Source organism: Microchirus variegatus (genome assembly GCF_963457635.1).
Source record: "Microchirus variegatus genome assembly, chromosome: 4".
Lineage (NCBI taxonomy): Eukaryota > Metazoa > Chordata > Actinopteri > Pleuronectiformes > Soleidae > Microchirus > Microchirus variegatus.
In genome coordinates this window covers 3858170-3881657 of record NC_139805.1, presented here as the reverse complement: position 1 = coordinate 3881657, position 23488 = coordinate 3858170, and the positions used below count along the sequence as shown (strand labels likewise).

General features: G+C 41.2%; 1 protein-coding gene across 2 annotated transcripts in view; it reads right to left on the bottom strand.

Moving 5' to 3' along the window:
- mast2 (microtubule associated serine/threonine kinase 2) overlaps window positions 1-23488 on the bottom strand; it is a 264070-nt gene that overhangs the window by 203089 nt on the left and 37493 nt on the right. For both annotated transcript variants that reach the window (XM_083887689.1, XM_083887688.1), the window contains 4 exons: window positions 20855-21009; window positions 10486-10561; window positions 9052-9261; window positions 3022-3123 (listed from right to left, as the gene is read on the bottom strand). In XM_083887689.1, coding sequence (XP_083743815.1) covers window positions 3022-3123; window positions 9052-9261; window positions 10486-10561; window positions 20855-21009 — 543 coding nt within the window. The remainder of the gene's footprint in view (window positions 1-3021; window positions 3124-9051; window positions 9262-10485; window positions 10562-20854; window positions 21010-23488) is intronic.

The following is a 23488-nucleotide window of genomic DNA, read 5'->3' as shown; positions in this document are numbered from 1 at the left end:
GAACCTTTTTGACGAATTGTTGGAAAATAAAGCTTTAATTTAATTCCACACCACGTTGACCTGCATATCTATTGGGTTGTTGTGTTGCTTCCCTGATGCTTTTGGATAGGGGACGTAACAGGCGCGAGACACTTAACCCCCACGTTGCTCCTGACAGCTGCGTCGGCAGCGTGCGAATGGGTATGAAAGATAAAGTGATAGAAAATGTGCTGCACGTAGATGTGTGCTGTATGAAAGCGTGTGTGTGCATGGGTGAGTGACAAAACTGCAGTGTCATCAACACTAGTAAAGCGCTATACGAATACAAACTATTTACTGTAGACTACAGCAAGTGTTGATTCTTTTTGTTAAGTGGCTAAAATGACTGTCCTTGTGTCCCTTCTGACTGTCAGCCATGTTTTCACTGAGCGTGACCATCCATGTCTAAAGCAGAGCGAGCTACTTGTCAGTATAAGAACAAAAAGGAAGCAAAAGGAAAATCCTGTTTGCCTTTTGTGGTGCACAACAACAACAACAACAACAACAACAACAACAGTGGAGACATGGCAGAAAAATGATGGCCTCACACACTCACACACATACATTTAACCCCCTGCCCCTTCTTCTATCTGTGTGCTTCCAATTGTAAAAAACCCATCGTGTGTGCGGTGCCACAGATTCAGCTGCATGTGATCAGTCAAAACTACTGATACAAGTACCCGGGCACCTCCCTCCCCCGTCCTCCACCCTCACCCTCCACTGTTCCTCCAGTTAACCGTGTGTGTGTCTTTTTTACACTCATTTGTTTTTCTAGTTTCTCTTCACTTTCTGCTGCCTGGACTCACTTCTCGCTGCATTGGTTTCACCTGTTTTGACCTCAGATTTTCACCATCTTCACTCAAACTGACAGAACACCATGAGTGCACCGTGGAATAAAACCCTGCCCCCAGCACCCAAGAGCCATTAATGCACTTGTGTGTGTGTCTGCATGTACATTAAGCTGATTATAAATAGTTTATTAACCATGCGTGAAGTCAAGCTGGAGAAAAATGAAAAAGCTATTCCAGTTTCAAGCACATTCTAATTTTCACCAATGTACAGAAGTGTGATTCAAAAGTGCTGCGTAACTAGTAATAACCAGACATTAAGGAAACCAGGACTGGACATTTTCCAAAATACATTTGTTTCATGGCTTGAACAGTATTTTCTTATCCGTTGATTGGTTTTTGGACAGTTTTTTTCCTTTGTAATAATCAGAAGTTATGACCACATGGTTGGTATAGTGGTTAGCACTCTTGCCTTTGTAGCAAGAAGACCTGGGTCAAGCCCTGGTTTGAACACGGGCCTTCCTGCACGGAGTTCATATATGTTCTCTCTCCGTGTGTGCGTGGGTTTTCTCTGGGTTCTCCAGCTTCCTCCCACAGTCCAAAAACATGCGATGTGGAGATTAGGTCAAATGGTCACTCTAGATTGAGTGAAGCGATGGATTTTATGTTACTATATAACATGAGATCCTGGGTTCTCAAACTGTGGTTCACATTACACCAGTGAGAGTTGTATATCACTCACTCACTCACTCACTTGACTTCTGTTACTTTCCAGAAAATACTGAAACTGAATACACAAACTGGTTTTGTCAGTTGTATTCATTTTCTTTTGTTCCACATGACTTATGAGTGCAGAACCCTTTCAGGTTGCTTTAGAAGAATTCCCGTATTTTTGTCGTTTAGGAATTTACGTTTGTTTCTTCATTTTTGATGATCTAGTCCATGGGTGTCAAACTCTGGCCCGCGGGCCAAACTTGGCCCGCCGTGTAATTTCATTTGGCCCTTGAGGCAATATCAAATTAACATTAGAGCTGGCCCGCCGGTATTATACAGCGGCAATCGCGCTGAGTTTAGCCGGCGATTTGGCGACTTTGATGGTCAGTATAGCGGTATTTTCAAATTTATTAGCTTGTGGAAAAAGTTAATGTTGATATTTACCTCAGAAGGCTGCAAATAGAAAAGAGGCATTACATTTTTTATTTAAATTTTATTTGATATGCCATTGATATTTTTTAATTATTATTATTATTATTTGAAACTCGATTTTTGCATGTCACTATAAAGTTATATAAGCCTTGCTTGTTCAATATTCAATGCAAAATTTGTTTGGGTCCCTATTAAAAGGTTAATTTGTTCAACCTTGGCCCGCGGCTTTGTTCAGTTTAAAATTTTGGCCCACTCTGTATTTGAGTTTGACACCCCTGATCTAGTCTTACGTAGTCTTCTAGTACTACGCTTTTTGTTATTTCATTCTGAGAGGATGAAAGGGGGTTAAATAAAGACTCTTAAATCTTCCATCGTGTCTCCGGTCTTGTGCATTTTGGGTCCAGCTGCCTCCTAAGTCACTGACACACAATCATCATTCCTTGCATTTATAGATCCATTAACGATAAAAAAAATAAATTATTATCATCAACATACCTGAATTTACATATGGTGGAGCTCACTTGCTTTACACGCTCTTGCATAATCCACACATTATTTAACAATTTAGTCATTGGTTCCTGAATTCAAATTAAATGTAGACGTACATAATGGGGCAAGATGAAAAGACTTAAACTGCGGTTAAAGGTACAGTAGGTTTTTTTTTTGCATTGATCAATACATCCAAGTGATACAGCCTCTGCAATATCTGTTCATCGTGGGAGACCTTGACCAATCACATGACACTTTACAAAGAGAGCAGGGACTCCTATTGGCTGTTCTCCTGCAGCATACACTCGCTGCTACTCGAGCACCGACAGCAACTTTACATGCTGCAAAGAGACCCTAATGAAAATAAAGGGCTTTAGAGACAAAACAAAGCAGGACTTTCATAGATGGAGAGAGTCTCCCTGACCATCTGTCCTGCATGAAACAAATGCGTCCGTTTGACAAGAGATTGAAAAACGATTCAACGGTAGTTTAAAGGTGCACACACACGTTTGATCATTTGAACACAGGGACATCGTCCAGTTTGTGAATAGAAGATAATAATAAAATTAGTTTTTCTGACCAGACACTCCAGCAGACGTGCAGGTCGGGCGATGATGATCATCAGCTTCTTGACGAGTTGAGTGACGAAGGTAACCTCCATGCTCTCCGAGCGCTCGTGAGCCTGCACAGACAGACAGACAGACAGACAGACAGACAGACAGACAGACAGACAGACAGACAGGAGGAAGGTGAGCTAACACTGTGGATAAATCTGTCCAGACAAAAGTTAACGAGGGTTTACGCTGCTTTAGAGACGACTGAGTCCTTGTATTAATTATAATATGTATTCATTATTCATTTTAATTACATATTAAATAATTCATCGTCCATTGTATGTGACCTTGAAGCTGTGTCGTGAACGTCCCTTCTATTGGAACAAGGGTTAGCACCCCCCCCCCCCCTTAAATAAACCATTTGAGCATTTCAAATTCCACCAGTGAATGTTTTATATTAGTATATCCTACTTTAAATACTTTTACATTTTCAGATTTTAACGTAAGTTTCCATTCCGATCAGACCGAGCTTTCAGTCCTCTTATTTTTTTTCTTTATCACTGTGTTTTTGGCTCCATAACATTGTAAGAAAAGGTCAGCCCCCTCAATATTTTCATGCATATAAAGACTGTATTGCATGTTGTGTTTGTCCTTCACAGACAGCGGGACCAGCGGTTTGAGGACAAAAATGATGGTGGAGTCCTTCGTCCTTCTGCGACACTTGAGTGGTAATTTAAATCTGGACCACCTCCGGGCCTCGCTCCCCCCCCGTGATCCACCGTGAAATATCTGTCAGTGTGGAGGCACGGCAATTTATCCAGAGATCCACTGGAACTGAGTGGAAATGCATCAGGAGCAAACACTGAGCGGCCGGAAAGAATGGGCTAAAGTGAAGTGTGTGTGTGTGTAGTAGTAGAAGTAGTAGTAGAAGAAGCTGGAAACATTACAAACCACCCACTGCAAAACATACTTCATTCTCAGGGGGTTGATGTGTCTCGTGTGTATGTGTTTATGAATGTATGTCCGGTTTCTAATGTTATAAATGTGCGTGCGTTCTTCTCATGTGTGTAACAGAGTGTAGGTGGTACTTCATAAACAAAGCGTGGTTGTACTCCGTGTTGTTTGTCTAACGGAGCTGCGCTGACAGACGCGCGTGTGGGGGCCCTGGGGCCACAACCCCAAACCTGAATTATTTATAACTGTGATGGAAGTCGGAGGGGAGTCGATGTACTGTATGTGCACACTAAATATGTATTAAGGTGTGTATATGTACATGCGTGTGTGTGTGTGTGTGTGTGTGTGTGTGCCGAGTGTACAGGCCAGTGATCGGTGAGTAATGGACAGCTGAAGAATGGGCTCCAACTGTGCAGCAGCTAATTAACCAGTCAGAGTATGTGAGGCAGACTGTATATTCACTCCACACGTCCAGGGTGTGTGTGTGTGTGTGTGTATACAAAGAGATTGTTTCTATGTCAATACTCAACACCACCAACATATTGTAAACATAACATTTGCTTACACATTTAAGCTGATCAAGCACTATATGATTATGATTTTATACTGAGCCTGAGGAAAAATATTGAAAAATATCCCAAATCGTCACAGATTTTGGATATTTTTCAAATCATCATAAAGTCTGAGTGATTTTTTTTTTTTGGCTGTTCTCATGTTGAATAAATGAGTGAAATACACTAAATAGTATTCATTAAATATTCGATTTATCACTTAAAAAGATACTTGAAAATAACTTGTTAATAATTATTTGTGGTATAGCAGAATTTCGACCATATTTAAACACGTAAATATCCTTCATTTAACGTTAAAAAGAAAGAAAGAAAGAAAGAAAGAAAGCATTATCTGAAATGAAAGTAATGTAATGTAATACAGGTCATATTTTGTGTGTATTTACAGTGTACTGAACATAATATTGAGCTATAATGGGTTTAAAACATTTGACTGTGTTGGTAGTTACATAATATATATTATGTTGTGGAATTTGCATTTATCATTATTTAAGTTAGTTTTTCAACTATAAAATATCGGAAGCAATATAAGTGTCATGAATACTTGTATGAATATTAATAATAAGTTGTAAAATGTACAAAAAACTAAATTTGTGTATTTGTTTTCTGTACTTGTGCTAATTCAGATTTACTTGCATTCACTTATTGATGTCTGGGTCATGGTGACCCTGCTAAATAAATCAGGAATTTAGTAGTTTAAAATGAACCACATCAACTTGTGTCTGTATTGTATTAATTCTGAAATTTTTCAGTAAAAAAAAAAAAAAAAAATACAGACAAGATAAATGGGTTGAGCGATGGAGGTGATGTCATCCACTGAGCTCATCATTTTCTCCACTCAGGTGATGTTTCCACCTCAGTCCAGCAGAAAGCCAATTACAAGCAGATGTTTGCCGCTGTGGCTGAACCTTCGTAGGCCCAGTGAGGTGAACGATCAATATCTGATGTCAGATCAGCAGAGCTGAGTTGGCACTCTGTCCTCCACTCTGCCTTCAGGTAACCTCCAGGAGTCTAACCAGGTCTCCCTGGGGTTCCGGCAGAGGAGGGCCTGCATGCAGGTTGCCATAGTGACCACTGGGCAGGTCACTAAGGGCCCGTGACGGGGATGGATGAGAGAGAGGACGCGAGGAAGAGGTGAAATAAGGCACAGGAGAGGGGGGTAAAGGTGGAGGAGAGATAAAAGACAAGAGCGGGAGCAGAGGAGGACAGAAGGAGGTAGAGGTGTGTCGGCCTCCTGCAACTTCTGTAATGGGGTCATGACACGAGGAGAAGAAAGAATGAATAAAAACATGTATAAGAAAGCCGGGCAAAGCCAAGGGACTGCGACGTGTCGAGACCTGAAGGAGTGATGTGATGAAAAATAAAGGTTAAGAGAAAAAAGTAGAGGGAAAAAAGTGAACAACAGACGTAGATGAGCTGACACAGAACAAGGGCGAGTGAAACCTTTTATTAATATCACAAACTTGGAAGCTTCACTATGAAATTGATTCCTTTTCAACTTTGGTTGAAATTACCTTATAATCAACACACAATAGAGCAACGTAGATCACTGTCCGCATGATGAAGAGTTCCCCTAAATGAGTGAAACCGTAACAAGTGCCATCCACTCTCTCAGCAGTAAACACACCGACTACAACCCAAGGACGTGTCATTGTAAAATAATAATAATACAAGTGCAACAGAGGCTAAATACCTGGATAGCTGGAGGAGTGAAGATGACATTTTCAGTGTAACTAAAGCAGGTACAGCTGGCTACAGCTAACTCCTGACAAGAACCTGGGTGACTGAGAACCTTCACAGACAACACATTATTCTACTTGGATTTTTCCATTTCCATCTTCACTAATGGTTCATTTCTGTAATTAGTGAAACTATATTATATATTCATATTCTCATAGTGTTAAGAGAGGTGTCACAAAGTTAAATCATTGCAATATAGGGCTAAGAAGAGCTAGGACTAAAGTAAAGCACCTGAGCATGAGTCACTGTATATTTACAATGACAAACATGTAATAAAAATCATTCTGTAATAAACAAGTATTGGTCTGGAATTAAATGAACTGCCCTCCTAAATACACACACGTTATGAAGTATATTTCAATTTAATCTAAAAAGGTATGTTGTTACTTAAATGATCAGTTGTTTACTCATCAATATGGTGTTCATATCACCATCAATGGCCTTATTGACTTACAAATTCTGAATTATTAACAAGCTACAGACGGGAGAAACCTACAGCGGTGGGCTTAATAATGAATGAATTACTCCGTGAACCCTATAAATACAATGCAATCATAATTGCAAGCCCTTTCTGAGTGTGTCACAGGAAGTTAGCCACCAAGAGCAGAGAGATTTGAGTGAGTTAGTGTGAGCAAAACATCTGTCCTCAAGAAGCTCCGTCGTCATCGTGTCGATAAGACTCAAAACAAAAATGAACTCAACTGCAAAGAACGCGTCAGCCTCTGCCTCCTCCCAGCTGTGAGTGAACACCGTCCACTTGCTCCTCCTCAGCACCTCCTCCACCTCCTCCTCCTCCAGCCTCCTCTGCCACGAGATGCGCGACATGTCTCCTCTGAAACGCCAACGCAGACGGGAAAGAAACGACAAAACGACGTCCGTAAACAACGACGCGTGTGGGGTGTGAGATGCTCTCACGCCTCCATCCACCAGATCATGGCCTCATCTTCCCCCTCTTCCTCTCTCGGTCTGCTCCACCTGCTGCTCACTCAGTTGCCGGCTCCAAAAACAACACTGGCTAACACTAACCCTAACCTAATTGGTGATGTCATCGTCCACGTCTGCATTGCAGCTGCTGCATCTGAAGCTCCTCCACATGTGCTCAAGCCAACTTGCTCATAACACTCCAAAGGCATTTCGAACAGACTTCCCGCATACACACACACCTCCCCTTTCCGCAAGCCCCCCGATCGGCCAATCGGGAGAAAGGAATCCTCTTGAAGTCCCGCCTCGCTCCAAAATACTCCAACTGCACCTCTTTTACCCCTCCTGCTCGTCTGGGAGAGTCATCCGTCAGCCGCTGGTGACTGCTGGAGTGTGAAATTAAAATCCAGGAGGATATGTGTGTGTGTGTGCGCACACGTGTGTGTGTGTGTGTGTGTGTGTGTGTGAGAGAGAGAGCGAGCGAGAGAGGCCCATTTGAACGGAAGGTCAATAAGAGGCCAGTGGGAGCCATCATGTCGGCCCCCAGGCACCACAAAACTGAGCTAATAGAGATGTCACCACTGACACACATACACACACACACACACGTGTAAATACATTCTATATTCACGTGTGTAGAGATACTAACATTGTCCGCAGCGCTACCATCATGCTGAGGTACAACTGGCAAGCGGGAGCCCTTTGTTGGTGACACACATAATATGGCAGCAGTGAGTGAGTGAGTGTGAAGGAGTGTGTGAGCTCTTCTGGAGGTTTTAAATGTATTCATTTTTAGTGACCATGTGGACTTTGTGTGCCTTCTTATATGACATCACGCGGCGCTGACGGTCGTAACGATGACGAGCGGATGACGGAGAGCCACGGAGTCGTGAGTTATTCCTCGGTAAACAAAGCGTGACGGGGGAGGTGCCGTCGTCATGATGTCTTCATCTAAAGTCCAGAATGGATGCCAATGCTTTGTTTCTAGAAAATAACTCTAAATATAAATAAATAATAAAAATATTGGGTTTGGTAATAGCAGGATAAAAAAAAAAATATCTGTGGCAGTGATGTTATTATTTAATTAATAGTTGATCCATACCAATTTAATTCTCTCCTGCTTTGATTATATTACTTATACATATCATTAACTAACTGAACTCCACCTTAATTTTTTCTCATAATTAGCACCAATTTGCATAAACCTCTCCAGCACTCTGTCTAGAAACAGCAGGAGACATGAACGAAATATTGCTTCCATATTATTTGCCTCCTGGTGAAAACCAAGAGTTGATGATGCAACAGATGTGAAAACGTGTTATTATTTGGTCAGCGATGACACAAATCAACTCATATTATGTGTCTGATACATCTATTTACTGTAGTCTATTGCATGATGTGATTACTGTTTATAGAAAATGATGAATAGATTTTGTGACATATGATATGTCAGAACATGAAAAGATGACAAAAACCCTTCAAGTTATTAAGTGAACAGCTCAGGAGCATTTAAATGTTTGACTAAAATAAAAATAAATACTATCTGTATTTGGCATCTACATAAATGACAAAACTGTGCAATATATCAAGTGCAATCCTAGTTTACGCTGTAAATATTAAGCTCAATGTAGAGTCTACTCTATTGTAATATATAGTTTACTTTTACTGTCTGTTGACGTGACACCGTCATCGTCCCCATTGTGGGACTTATCTTTCTTTCTTTAACCTCAATTTTAATGAGAAAAGCTTTTTTCCCCTCATTATTTACAATAAAATAAAGACCATTATAAGGGTCCTTTTAAATCACGTTTACTTTTAAAGTGACAATGACTGTATGCGGGGCAGTGGAGAAACTCTTGCCAGTGAACTTACATCTTGCAGCAGCTTCTCCAGACTCTCCTGGAGCTCGTAGAAGTAGCGGGAGGTGATGAGGCCCTCTCTGCTTTTCTCCAGGCAGTCTCTGGACAGCTCTATCAGCTGATGGTGAATGAAGCTCAGGACCCCATCGGCCAGCGGGCACACCTTATCGGGGGCCGAGGACGAGAGCAGCTCAGCCAGACGCTCCTCCATTTGAGCCGTCGCCTATGAGGGGGGTGGTGGGGGGGGGGGTGAGTCACAGGTACACACATGGGGAGACATAGGTGACCAAATATCTATACATGATGATGAGATGAAGATTCTCTGGGTCTTACATACACAAGCATGATACAATTCACCCTGTTATGTTAAGATTTTGCTGAAATATATACACATGTACACATCTGAACTCGCTCAAAGGGAACGAACCATATTATATTTAAATTGCAGCTGAAAAGGATCGTATTTATTTTCAAATGTTTGCTCATAATTTCTTGAAAATTTGAAAATTGTATTGTGGTCATCAGTGGATAGATTCTTAGAAAAATGGAATGGGAACAACTAAAAGAAGGACACACTATACAGATCAACCCACACAGGAAACAGAAACTCCTTAGTGGAGGAAATTATTAAAAAAAGACTTGTGACAAATGTAGGTGTTTGTATTAATAAATGAAGCACATCCACAGACAATATTATAATGTTAAAGTACAGCAACTGAACAATCTTTTCTGAGCAGAAAAGTGCTGTTCTAACAGTCAAAGGACGGCTCATGCAAACTTAATGGTGCTGCTGGTCAGAGGAGATGAAAAACAGGAAGTAAGAAACGTCAGCTGAACGTTTGTGGGACCACCATGTATAGGATGGATATTAGGGGTTGGATTTTGATCATCCACGATTCTGAATCTATTCATAAACTTCAAAAATCTTCAAAAAGTTAAAAAAAAAAAAGTTTTTATTTTGAAAAACCACACAAAAAAAACTGTTTTTGTTATTTGTCTACAGTTTATTTTGGAACTTCAGGGAGAAAAAGGCAGCTAGCCTAAGCTTTTATTTATGCAAGTTATTTTTTTGTACAGTACGTAAGTTTTTATTTATTTTGAATGAATAAATGTTAACTTTTCTATCTGTAACTCTGTATTGTTTTGATGCCATAATTTGCCTTAGGTGAGGTGAACTCTACACTTCCTGCACTCGCTTGACACTAAAAAGATTAAACAATGTTTTTGAGCAGCAGGATGAAGTGACACAAGTTGGTTTTGGTTATTATGTTTAGTTTCATTTGTTTGGGGTCTACCGTTTTCAAATTTCACTTTTTGAAATGTTCAAAAACTCTCGTTCTATAAATCTGCTTTAGCCATAGTGCACGTGTAGTGCGCAGGAAGGTTTGTGTGTGTGTGTGTGTCTGTGTGTGTGTGTGTGTGTGTGTATGAGAGAGTGAGTACAAACCTTGGGGAACCTTTCCTTGTACACATGGTTCATCATCACAATCTCATGGTCAAAGGAGATAGGCGAGCGCCCGGGGCTGAAACAAGAGAGACAAACAAGCTTGGATGAGTGGAGACGCTACACAAGACCGTAAAATCTCTGAAGAACAGGGATTATTAAAGTTATTATTAAAAGTGTTCTAAAATATCAAATAAATACTTCACTAAGTACGTAATGTAAAAATGTGAATGTAAAAAATGTGAATGAAAAAATGCAACAGCATTGGAACTGTGTCTTGTTGTTGGCTGGTTATTTCGCAGTCCCTTGGCTTTATTTCTTCTATTTCTAACCCTTTTGGAAGCAGAATATTAGTTACACAGGTGAAGCCGCATTTTATGAAGAGATAAAATTAATATTGAACAGAATTAATTGGCCCTCAACAATATTTTATGTTTCTCATGTGGCCCCTTGGGGAAAATAATTGCCCACCCCTGCACTAACATGTACAAGGTAACATGTACACGGTAACATGTACACACTAACTGGACTTTGGGGTCTTCATCATATTTGTGCCTTCTGCAGTGTGAGGTGAAGACTGTGACAACCACTGGACGAGCATGGTTGCTCACACAAAGGTAACTCCTCTGGAGAATAGTGGACCGATGAACCCTGTCTGTGTGTGTGTGTGTGTGTGTGTGTGTGTGTGTGTGTGTGTGTGTGTGTGTGTGTGTGTGTGTGTGTGTGTGTGTTCTTGTACTTGCAGCATACTGAGGACCAGTGAGGGTTTTGTGAGGTCATTTTTACGGAGTGAAGACATTTTGGCCGGTCCTCACTTTGTTTTCATTGAAATCACTTCCTTAGGTTGCAAAAAATGTTGGGTCAATTTATTTTTTTCAAATTTTGGGTCAAATTTTTTTTCAAATTTTGGGTAAAATTTTTTTTTATATATATTTTTTTCAATTTTTTTTCTTCAAATTTTGGGTCTTTTTTTTTTTTTTTTTTTAATTTTGGCTCAATTTTTTTTTTCAAATATTTGCTAAAAAATTATTTTCAAATTTTAGACGACATTGTATAGTATGACATTTTTGTCAAATTTTGGACCAAAAAGTTTGGGTCAAATTTTTTTTTTCAAATTTTGGACGACATAGTATAGTATGATGTTTTTGTTAAATTTTGGACCAAAAATTAAAAAAAAAACGGAAAAGTTTTCCAGCCCTTTTTGCTCTGGGGCTCTACCTGCAGACATTTTATGGTACTGCAACCAGTAGTTCTATATAGATGTCTTTCATGAAGTAGATATTTGTAATTGTGTTGATTTATAAAGTGGAAATGCTGGTCCTCACTTTGTCAGCAACCCAGTCCTCAGTATGCAGCAAGTACAAGAATGTGTGTGTGTGTGTGTGTGTGTGTGTGTGTCCCTAACAAACCGAGTGTCCATCAGCTCTCTGGGGGTTTATCATGACCTGACAGACTGACAGTTGCGTCTGCTTCAGTCCATACCGGCCGCAACAAAACAGAAAAAAATCTTTCACCTCTCTTTCACTCACTGGACTTCATTTTCTCTCCATTTCCCCCTTTTCTCCTGGGACTCATCTCTCTTATTCTAGCATGAACCACCATTCAACCCCAGCCCTCGTCAACCGGGAGACAAAATAGTGACAGCAGCAATATCCTTGACCTTTCTATGTCTCACTTTCAGGAGAATAGGCAGTGATATGTGATAGGCAGAGAGAGAGTGAGTGAGTGAGTGAGTGTGTGTGTGTGTGCGCGCGTGTGTGTGTTTTCCCTCCCCTTTCGATTTCAGGCTTTGTTATCCGACTGTATTATTCATTACATTCTGTAAACATACATCCAAATGTTTCACTGCAATCTTAGTGTTCCATACACATGAAATCACTCTCTATGTTGTTATTATAATAATGATAATCATAATAATCCTAATAATTATAATAATAACAATAGTAGTAGTAGTACTATTAATAATAGTAATGATAATGATAACAATAATACAACGAATAATAATAAAAAATAATAATACAATTACAATTATAGAGTGCCTTTCAAAAAAAACAACAACTCTTTACAGTACAGAAGAAATAACAGGAAGTACAATAGTAGTAGCTTGTGTGATAGACGGCTCACAGGACAACAGCTTCGTAGTGGTCGTAGTAAGAAAGTTCAGTTTCAACTGTGAAGAGAAGACTTGGAGTTGCAGGTTTGAACGGTCGAGTTACAGCAAGAAAGCCATTGCTAAGACGTCAGAATAATAAGAAGAGGCTGTATATATACGTATATATATATATATATATGTGTATATATATATATATGTGTGCGCATATATATAAAAGGATTAGTTTAAGGAACATAATAAATAGCGCTTAAATATGTTTTTCAAAACTGGGGTGGGGGTCTGGGGAAATGAGGCAAAAACATGATTTTGGGGTTCCAGATGGTTATGCAGGTATGAGTCATCGAGTTGCGCGCGCACACGCACACACACACACACACACACACACACACACACACACACACACACACACACACACACACACACACACACACACACACACACACACACACACACACACACACACACACGAGTGTTGCGATGAGGTAATGCTTGAAGTCATCCAAGTCCAATTACCAGCTTAATAGGAATGAGAGCAGCCTGAACGTGACATATGAGCCACACGTCATGGAGGCTGTTTATCATGGAGCCAACACACACAGTGACAGACACGCACACACACACACAGTGACAGACACACACGCATGCACACGCGCACACACACACACACACAGGTCAGCGCAGCTGTACTTTTAAGGACACTGCACTGATGTCCATTCATTAGGACAGCCCAGATGCACAGTTCATACTACATTATACTGTATGTAACTTATGTTTTTAAGTTTGAATCCGTGTGCTCTGTGATTCACATTAACATCATTTACTGTTATATTGTATGAGGTGCTGACACACACAGCTCAGCCAGTGCAGAGAACCAGTCAACACGTGACTCCCCAGTTTACAATATATTATGATTATTTATCTTGCCATTAGATAGCCTTTTCCAACTGTAAACTGAAACTACTGTTGCTCTGTACTGTAAGTAGGCCACGCTCCTTCACCAAAGTCTATCAATTCTTTGCTAATTAGGTGAATTGACCGTTTAAACAAAGCTCTCACTGACTGCACACACACACACACACAGAGAACCAAAGAGATATATGTATGTCAATCATCTGAAGCTCCAACATGCTCGACTTTAAAGGTCACATAGAGTGGTCCTGTTGCACATAAATGTTAGTTATGGAGGTCTACTTACATATATTAACTTGTTTTTATGGTCAAAAACCTCCTAGTTGCTGTAAACTAGCCGATAGCAATCCTCTTTTCTGACAGTGTTTTTCTGCTGCGAGATTTCAGAGTGAACTTTCACCCCCAGAAGACAGAGTCTTGTGATTGGCCAGTACTATCCAGCACATCCGTTCTCAGAAGCGCAGCGCCCCCCTCTGGAACGGCGGATGCACTGCTCCTCATTATCAAAACATTGTTTTAACAGTGTTTAAAAATAGCTTCTTCACGACTCCCCGCCGCAGTCCCTTTATGACTTTAAACCGGAGTCAGACCCAGAGTCAGAAGACACTGTTGCTCGTGAAACACCTCCACAAGGGACGTTATTCTTCTTCTGCAGTTCAATGTACGTAACCGGATGTGCCCAGACTACCGCCCGGAGCAGGACGATCGGTTGTTCAGGAGAACCACTGCTTACGTAACTATTACGGGATTTTCAGTGATCTCGTTGAGCCCCGAGATTACAATAAAACACAACGTTCTCAGCAAAGGCTGAACTGTTTGTTTCGAACCGTCAGGGCTTCATAAACAAGGTAATGACGCAGATACACACCAAAAAAAACAGCGATAATAGGAACTTCTGGTCTAGTTCCGCTTTAAAGTCTTATCTCATGTCGGTGTTTCTCGGTGAACATTGCTACCACTTCACTCCGCCCAGACATGGTGTTAACACATGGAACTCATGGAAATGTCAGTCCTCTGGGAGGAACGGATTGATGAAGCCAATGAGTGTAAGAGGGCCCGAATACTCGGGAGCTCAGAGTGTCGGATCAATGGCTGGAGAGCCCGCTGCCGTCAACCAGTTGAAATGGGGTGCAGAGGTTTTTGCAGGTCACTCACTACGGCGAGTGTTCAAACTCCTAGGAATTAGAGGACTGCAATTAAAGGGACAATGTGTAGTATTTATGGGTTTATTTAACCCAAAATCCACTTTTTTATACATATTATGTGCTCCTGCATTGTCTAGTCGCTGTATAAAAGTTTTTGTTTCATTTTCGTAGTGTTTCAAAAAGTCATGTAAAATAACATGGCCTCGGGCCGTGGTTGCATAGCCATTGTTAGCAGCAAGACGCCATGTTTCTACCGGAGCCTGTAAGGACAAACGTGAGAGAACAAATCAAGCGTGAAGTCCCGCCTCCACTCTCTCCGCTTCGTCTGCTACGGCCGCGGTAGCTCGCCCTCTCCCTCGCCTCACGAACCTCATCTGCTGACACGGAGAAAGACGACGATGACGACATTTGACCAGCTGCGGACACCGTAGCGCTCAGGGAAGGGAGGGGGTGAGCAGAGCAGCAGTTCTTTGTTGTAAATTTCAGCCTCTCCTCTAGATGGCACTATAACCTACTTAATTCACCTTTAAGGAAAGCCACCAAGAACATCCTTGATGCTGCAGAAAAGGCCTCTCGGTGGCTGTGGAGGCCGTGGTTAGCTACTTGGACACAAGCCAGGACCTGATCACCCCTGGCTGGGTCGCCCAAGGTGAGGGTGTCGGATGATTAAAGACCCGAAACACCCTATGGGTTTATCACTGATGACGTGTCCAAGTATCACCGTGAGGTGTATTCAAGTTCTTAAAGGACAAAAATCAATCCACAGCTCAGTCTGCTCAGTGAGTAAAGGTTAGCCTTGACAGAGACGGATTCACTGCCACAGGCTATTATGTACATTCTTTAATTTTCACTGAATATCCTCTTCTCCTCTCTGTATTATTCACCCCATGCACTCGTGGCTCCGAGCAGCCGGAGCCTTTATTAAAATAAAGCTCCTGTTCAGCGTGAGTTCAGACTCAAACTCCCAGGATGAATAACAGTAGGAAGCCAGACAAAGGCTAATTACAACTTGCCCATATTTCTGCTGTAAAGGGAAATAAAAATTGGCTCGTGGCGAAATCCCTGCCAAAAAAAAAATCTTCTAATCGTCATTATTTTGAGAAATGACCAAGGAGATGAGGTTTTGAAGGAAGCAGTGGTAGAATTTCTGTGTTGTAATGTTTAATTGACTAAGACTAAGATTGAAATCATTAACACATTGGCGGGAAATCGTTCTTTCTGTTTTTTTTCTCTCTTTCTCTCTTCAGCTAAGCTGATGATGTCACATATGGGAAAAGGCACTCAAAATGCAAACAAGCTTATTGGGAGCTGGTAATTGAAGTAAATCAGAGGAGACAAGAGAATCTGCAGGGAGGAGACAAGAGTGAGGATGGGGGTATACTGTGTGTGTGTGTGTGTGTGTGCGGCGTGTGTGTGTGTGTGTGTGTGTGTGTGTGTGTGTGTGTGTGTGTGTGTGCGTGGGTGGGTGGGTGTATGTGCATAAGGAAGAGAAAAATAACAGTGATGCTTTCGAACCGAGGTGGGCGTCTCGGGAAATGAGAGATCTAATTGACCATGACAGAGAGTCGGACAGAACAGGGATGAGGTGTAGTGGTGGTGTGTGTGTGTGTGTATTAGGAAATTAATTCAAATCTATGTCCCTGTGACAACAGGCATGCGTGTGTGTGTGTGTGAGTGCGAGTGTGTGTGTGTGTGCACGTTCTTGTATGCCTCTTCTGTCATAAACACTGACCTTGTCAGGACCAGTAGTCCTCATAGCAATGAAGCAGAATATAATTTCTTTGCTTACATTTAGTGCTAAGATTTGAATTCTAGTTAGGTTAAAATTAGGTTCTAGGCATTAACTGGTTATAGTTAAGAATAGGGATAACACTTTGTTTAAAGGGGACATATTATGCACAAACAACTTTTCATTTATTTAATACTCATTTGGGACTCTGGGGGACCTATAAGTAGGCAAAGCTGCTTTCAGATCCCTCATTTTCTGTTGCTTGACATTTTAGTCCCAAGGACATGGAGAAATTCTGCCCTTAGAGAAAAGTCTGTGTGTGTGAGATTTGTTGACAGCATCTTGATACCGACTAAAGAAATGGCAGGTGAAGAGGAGTGGAACAGCTAATGTGATGGAATACTTGAGTGGTTATTATTTTGTTATTGTTGTTTTTAAATACAGAACTATAGTCACTAAGAGTTACCAAGGCAGTTGTGGCTACTGTGATGAACCACTACACCCGTCATGTCACCATCACCATAGATGGAGTCAAACTCACAAACTTTTTTCAGTCACTGATGCTTGCCACAGCCACAGTGTGGATTCATTCAAACTTATGCGAGTGCAAGATGCGTGGGTGCTTATTATGTCCGACCTCAACAATAAACACTGCCTGAATGTGTGCCTGAATTAAAAACGATTCAGCGGATTCTGCTAAATGCAGTTTGCTTGCATCACAATGGGTCAGCGGATTTTGCGACAACATGCCAGCAAACGCAGGTCTGCAGTGGCAATGGCTAAAATTGCAGGAATGTCTGTCTGTTATTCGCACATTGATAAAAGTATTTCTCCTACTCTTAAAATGTTACTGTTACTACACTGCACACATCTGTCTATATTGTTCATATACTCTATATCCATATTTATTCTGCTCTTATAATTTTACCGTTAATGTCACTGCACATAGCCTTACTGTACACCATACCACTTAATTAACCGTGTTCTATGTCTACACGACACTATTCTTTTTATACTGCAATGCCCGTCTATACTGTTCACATTGCACTTCTGGTTAGACACTAGCTGCCCTTCATTGTCTCTATAATTGCACTCTACACAATGACAACAAAGTTGAATCTAATGTAAATCTAATCTAAACTCTACTCTCTTGCTACCTGTACACAGAGAGACAAATACATGTCACCTAATAGCACCATTATAAATTGTTATGCAACCACGTAGTTCCCTGTTCCATATGTATTGTATGCCATTATGTCAGTATCAGTATAAACTTTCTACCATAAACAATGAGCACTCAAACACACCAAACCAACAATTACTAAAAACACACACAAAAACAGATTTTGCACTGGCTACTGCACCAGTTATAATAATTGCATAAATATATAACAGGGCCGTTTAGCAGACTTTTTCTTTGCATGGCAAATATGTTCAACACCACACTGCATGAAGAAAAGAAAAGAAAAAATGTTTTAGAGGAAAATAAACAATTAAGCCGGACACAGTGTCCACTGTGTCCGGCTTAATTGTTTGAAGCTGTGATTGACAGCTGGTATCATCCAACAGGAGTCTAGAGAGGCAAATCCTGATATGATAGACCAAAAGCAAAACAATGATAGTTATTAAAAAATAATTATATCATATTTTTAAGGTCTTAAACTTAAGTTAAATTGACTGTAATACAGTAAATGACTCCTGGTTCTATGGCAGGCTGAAGAGTGAGGTGAAGGCAGAGCAAAATATTAATATATTTATATATTTATATATATATATATATATATATATATATATATATATATATATATATATATTTATATATATATATATGTATAAATATATATATATAAAAATATGTATATCTATATATATATATATATATATATATATATATATGTATATATACATATATATATGTATATATACATATATATATGTATATATGTGTATATACATATATATATGTATATATATATATATATATGTGTATATATATATATATATATATATATATGTTTAATTCTGTAAGCAGAATTTGACCATGTTTATAGTCAATGCCATTGTTCTTAACACATGTAAATATCCTTCATTTAACATGAATAAGACTAATAAATAAAGCAGGTGTTATGTAAAATGAAAGGTAACAAGTGTATTTTAAAAGCATGTAATACAGATTATAAACAGTAGATTATAATTTCTATATCTCATATATCATTTTTAGCCTTAGAATTTAGCCTCAAAATATCCAGATATTAAAGATAAAATCATATAACCCGGCCTTACAGAAGTATCCATTTGATTTATATTGTGATATATATTGACAATGAATGATGTAAAAAACTATATTGCGGTAAGATTTTTTTGCCCAGCCCAAAGTGAGACTTCATCCGATGTTAGAAATCACAGAAGTTCTCCAGCACACAAGGACGGATTTATAACACACGCACACACACGTACGCACACACTCGCGCACACGCACGCACACAGATGCAGACGCATGCGCACGCACACCTCATTGAAGTCAATGAGGTGTCTGTAACAACTATCCATCATTGTCTTTACAACATGTATATGATGGATGGAAGGGGTTTGCACACGTGTGGTAGACAGAATGGTGGACAGGGTGAAGGCAGGGAATCGAGAACACAACAAGCAGACTGGAAAGGAAAACGTGACAAAGGGCAGAACAAAAATGAGAGAGGGATAAAAATGACAGATGAAAAAAAAGAGGCTGTTAAAAGACAAAAAAGTGTGACCGTCATCCCTCACAGAAGAGTCATAAAATTAGCATATCATAGTATGCAGCACCTGATTTTCATTTGTTCACACAGATACGTGTCTTCCCTTGTTCATCCCCCCTCCTTCTGGGTCTGATCGTCTTTGTCCCGCACATCATTTGAAATCAGCACATGTTCATGCACGTCCTCTTTAGAGGGACAGGAGCAGACTAGATAAGCTGGTGAGGAGAGCCAGCTCTGTTCTCTGGACCTTACACAGGAAGTTGGTGAGAGGAGGATTTTGGCAAAGCTAAAATCCATCATGGACAAACCTAAGCCCCCCCCCCCCACACACACACACACACACATTCTTGTACTTGCTGCATACTGAGGACCAGCATTTCCACTTTATAAATCACCACAATTACAAATATCTACTTCATGAATGACATCTACAAAGAACTACTGGTTGCAGTACAATAAAATGTCTGCAGGTGGAGCCGCAGAGCAAAAAGGGCTGGAAAACTTTTTTTATAATTTTTTTTTATTATAATTTTTTTTTTGGTCCAAATTTTGACAAAAATGTCATACTATACTGTCATCCAAAATTTGAAAAAAATCTTTGACAGAAAAATTTTGGTCCAAAATTTGGCCCACAATTTGACAAGACGTCATACTATACTATGTCGTCCAAAATTTGAATGAAAATTTGACCCCAATTTTTGGTCCAAAATTTGAAAAAATCGGACAAAAAAGATGTCGTCCAAAATTTGACAAAAACGTCATACTATACCATGTCGTCCAAAATTTGAGAAAATCTTTGACAAAAAATTTTTGGTCCAAAATTTGAAAAAACGTCGTACAATACTATGTCGTCCAAAATTTGAATTTTTTTTTTTTTTTTAACAAATTGAGGAAGGAAGTGATTTGAATGAAAACAAAGTGAGGACCGGCCAAAATGTCCTCACTCCGTAAAAATGACCTCACTTTGTTGGTTAAAAACCCTCACTGGTCCTCAGTATGCTGCAAGTACAAAAACACACACACACACACGCACACGCACGCACACACACACACGCACGCACACACACGCACACACACGCGCACACACACGCACACACACACACGCACACGACACTGTGGCTGCAATGAGCAGTTCCTTCAGTAGAAGACTGCTGCACCCACGCTGTGGAAAGGAACCATCCACTGCCATCAGGCTCATTAACACCAGCGCTGAACAAAAAAAAAAAAACACTCTCCTTCTCCATCTCTGTTGAACACACACACACACATTCATAGAATGCCCCTGTCCACTTCTTCATGTCTCTAGGTTTTATCAGCGACTGAACCAGCCTGACACGGTCGTTCACTCTCACCGACAACATGGCTGCCAGTATAGGACCACAAGGAAGAACTTTGGTCAAAAGACTGGGAATTCTGGGGGAAACACTGACGGATTGATTTGACTGGAAACAATATGTCAGCTCATAGAAAGACACTAAAACTAAAAAAAAAAACGACTTGGTTCTACCCATGTGAAAACAGTAGAACCAAGTAGTAGCTCATTTCAGGAAAAACAAAGATGGATAATCAGGAAGAGGAAAAAGACAGAGGACATGCGAGCCGGTGATAGACACACAGATCTATCAGTGGACAGGTGTGGATTCACTGCAGTCGGTCAAGAGATTAAGAAAAAAGTCTCTCTGGGATTTTACAAAGACACATTATCTGAACTTATAAAAGGAGTCAGAGCTTGTACCTGAGGCTGCGGGAGCGCGGCCTCATGGCGGGGGAGCGCCGTCCCTCCTCGTCCGTGATGCTCTCAGAGCTGAAGTGTTTGGTGAGGAAGTGCAGCTCATCCGGCGTGGGCTGGAAGGGCAGCTGGTGCAGCTTCTCCTGAGATGAACAGGAGGACTGTGAGAGGAGAAGCACAGAGGGAGCACAGATTACAACCAGCACTGGAGCTACTGGGTGCTTTAAGCTAGGAATAAGGACTGGAACTATTTTGATGGCCAGGTTTGTTTATATGGCAAAAGAGGTTAGATCTGATACTAGGGTTGACGTGTTAGGCTGCAGTTAAAGTGATAGCGATGTGTATCGGGTGCTGACTGCACTAAGAACCAGATTGAGAAACACTGATCTCACCTAAAGGCCACATTATACTTCTCCGACTGCGTAATGCGTTATCCGTCTGCGTCACCACGTAAACCACTCGAGCCTTTATACTTCTGCGTCGTGGTGACGGATAGGCGCTGCAATTTCCCGCCCGATCAGTAGGGGTCGCTGCGCAAGGTTGTTGTGCTTTTGGCTACAGTGAGCAATGGCGTCCGAGGGAGAAAGACTGTTGTTGTCGAAACAGTGGCCGTTTCTCACTTTTCTGTGTCCCGGAACGCAGTTTTAAGATAATTTGAGGCGAGAAATTGGCCATTTAGAGTCTAAACGTGTGCTGTGTGTGTTAAGATATGACGTATTTATAGTTCGGCAGCGACGAAGTCGGCGGTGTTCAGCTCCGCCCTCTGTGGACGCTCGGTGCTCACTGTAAGCCGGCACAGAGCAGCTTCGCTCGGCCTGTCCTGAGGACCAATCGCAGCTCTTGCCGTCTCCGTTGTCCCTTGACGGAGTGACGGACACTTAAAAAATATTCTGTGCACCCGGAGACGACTCAGAGGCTCTTCGACAGGTTCTGGGTCGACGCAGAGGACTCTGCGTAGCCTACGCAGAGCACTTTACGCAGGAGTATAAATTGGGCTTTAGGCTCACCTAATATCACCTGATATCTTAGAAAATGTTAGAAATCCGGGGTTAGACAGCCTTTTCTGACTGTAAACATGTGTTTGTAAAGCACTTACTCTCCTGCACCAAAGTCCATAGAGAAAATCAGATCTGCAAGATGGAAGCATGAGCTGCTGTACACCCCGGTGCCTCTTTTGGTAAGTTTTTATCACTCAGGAAAATCCAAATAAATAATTTCAAACACCAAAGTCATAAAATAACACTGGACTTCAGTGACTGAGGCAACAGTGGATCAAGTCCTTTGAGCTATGGTGTAAAATTGCTCATTTTCTCTACGGACTCTGGTGCAGAGCGACACAAACTTCAGTTTCCGGTCCAGAAAAGGCTGTCTAACCCCGGATTTCCACTGGACGCGGAACGGCCGCGGAACGGCAGCGGCGCGGTTCTGCTTAGTCCTCTGCCCGGCGGCAATCCCCACCGGGCGCGTTACGGCAGCGGCGCGGAGCCTTGGGAGCCAGCGGTATTCACGGAAGATCGCGCGATAATCTCGAACGGACGCGAGTTCGCGAGATCCAGCGATAGACTGTGTGCATAAAGGAAACAACAACACAGCTTCTTTTCATTCTCCGACGTGGAAGAACTGTTGATCTGGTGTCATAAATTATTTAATGTTTCTCCACTTCAACAATCAATCTCTTGTCGTACATTATGACTCTCAGAGACGCTCTGATTAATTGACTGTTTACCTGGCAGCAGCGGTCACGACGTAATGTCGATGTGAAGTTGTGATATATATTGTGCTATATGACCTGCGTATTGTGTTTTATTTTGAAAGGGGGGCGGAAATGTTTTACTTTGATTCTGTGTCGGACTTCCTGTCTTGTGCGATCTGCTTCGTTGAAATTTACGAGGTTCAGGAGCGGCAACGGAAAAAATAGAACTGATTCCTATCGATAGCGCTGCGGCGCGGCGAGCCGCTTCTTGGCCGCTGCTGAGACGCGCCGTGGGAATGCTCTCATTGATTAGAATGGAAGCGATTTGCAACGGCGACCGCGCCGCTGCCGTTCCGAGGCCGTTCCGCGTCCAGTGGAAATCCAGGGTAACAGTGAGATTAAAGCAGCAAACATATTAACATACTGTACATGTATCTGTAACTCATATAAACACACTTCAAATAGTGGGACGTATCGAAAGCACAGACGATTCATTGTGTGGACAACGTACACAAACTGTATGGATGCAGTTTATCAGCCAAATGACTAGTTCTGAGTGGATGATCTGAGGTCTGCGTCTCTGTTAGTTCAGTAAGAGAGCAGTCTGGATATGTGGATGAGCTAACTTTGAGGCACGGCGGGGCCATATTCTATACAGACAGACTGCACAGCGAGGGATTACGATAAAATATGAAGGAACAGCAATGGGAAAAAAAAGGAGAAGGAAGAGAATTAGACCAGAGGGGCTGCTGATATGAAGGGAAGTGGGAGGAACACAACGGGGAGCAGAAGTACACTTGAGGGCATCAGAGTGAAGAGTTTCTATCAGAGGGCTTGTTCCTCTGCAGTGAATTCAGAGGGAGCAGAAAGAGCTAATCTTTAGGTTTCAAACTGGAAAATCTAAAAACTGCACAAACAAACTTGAAGAAAATGAGGGAGATATTCAC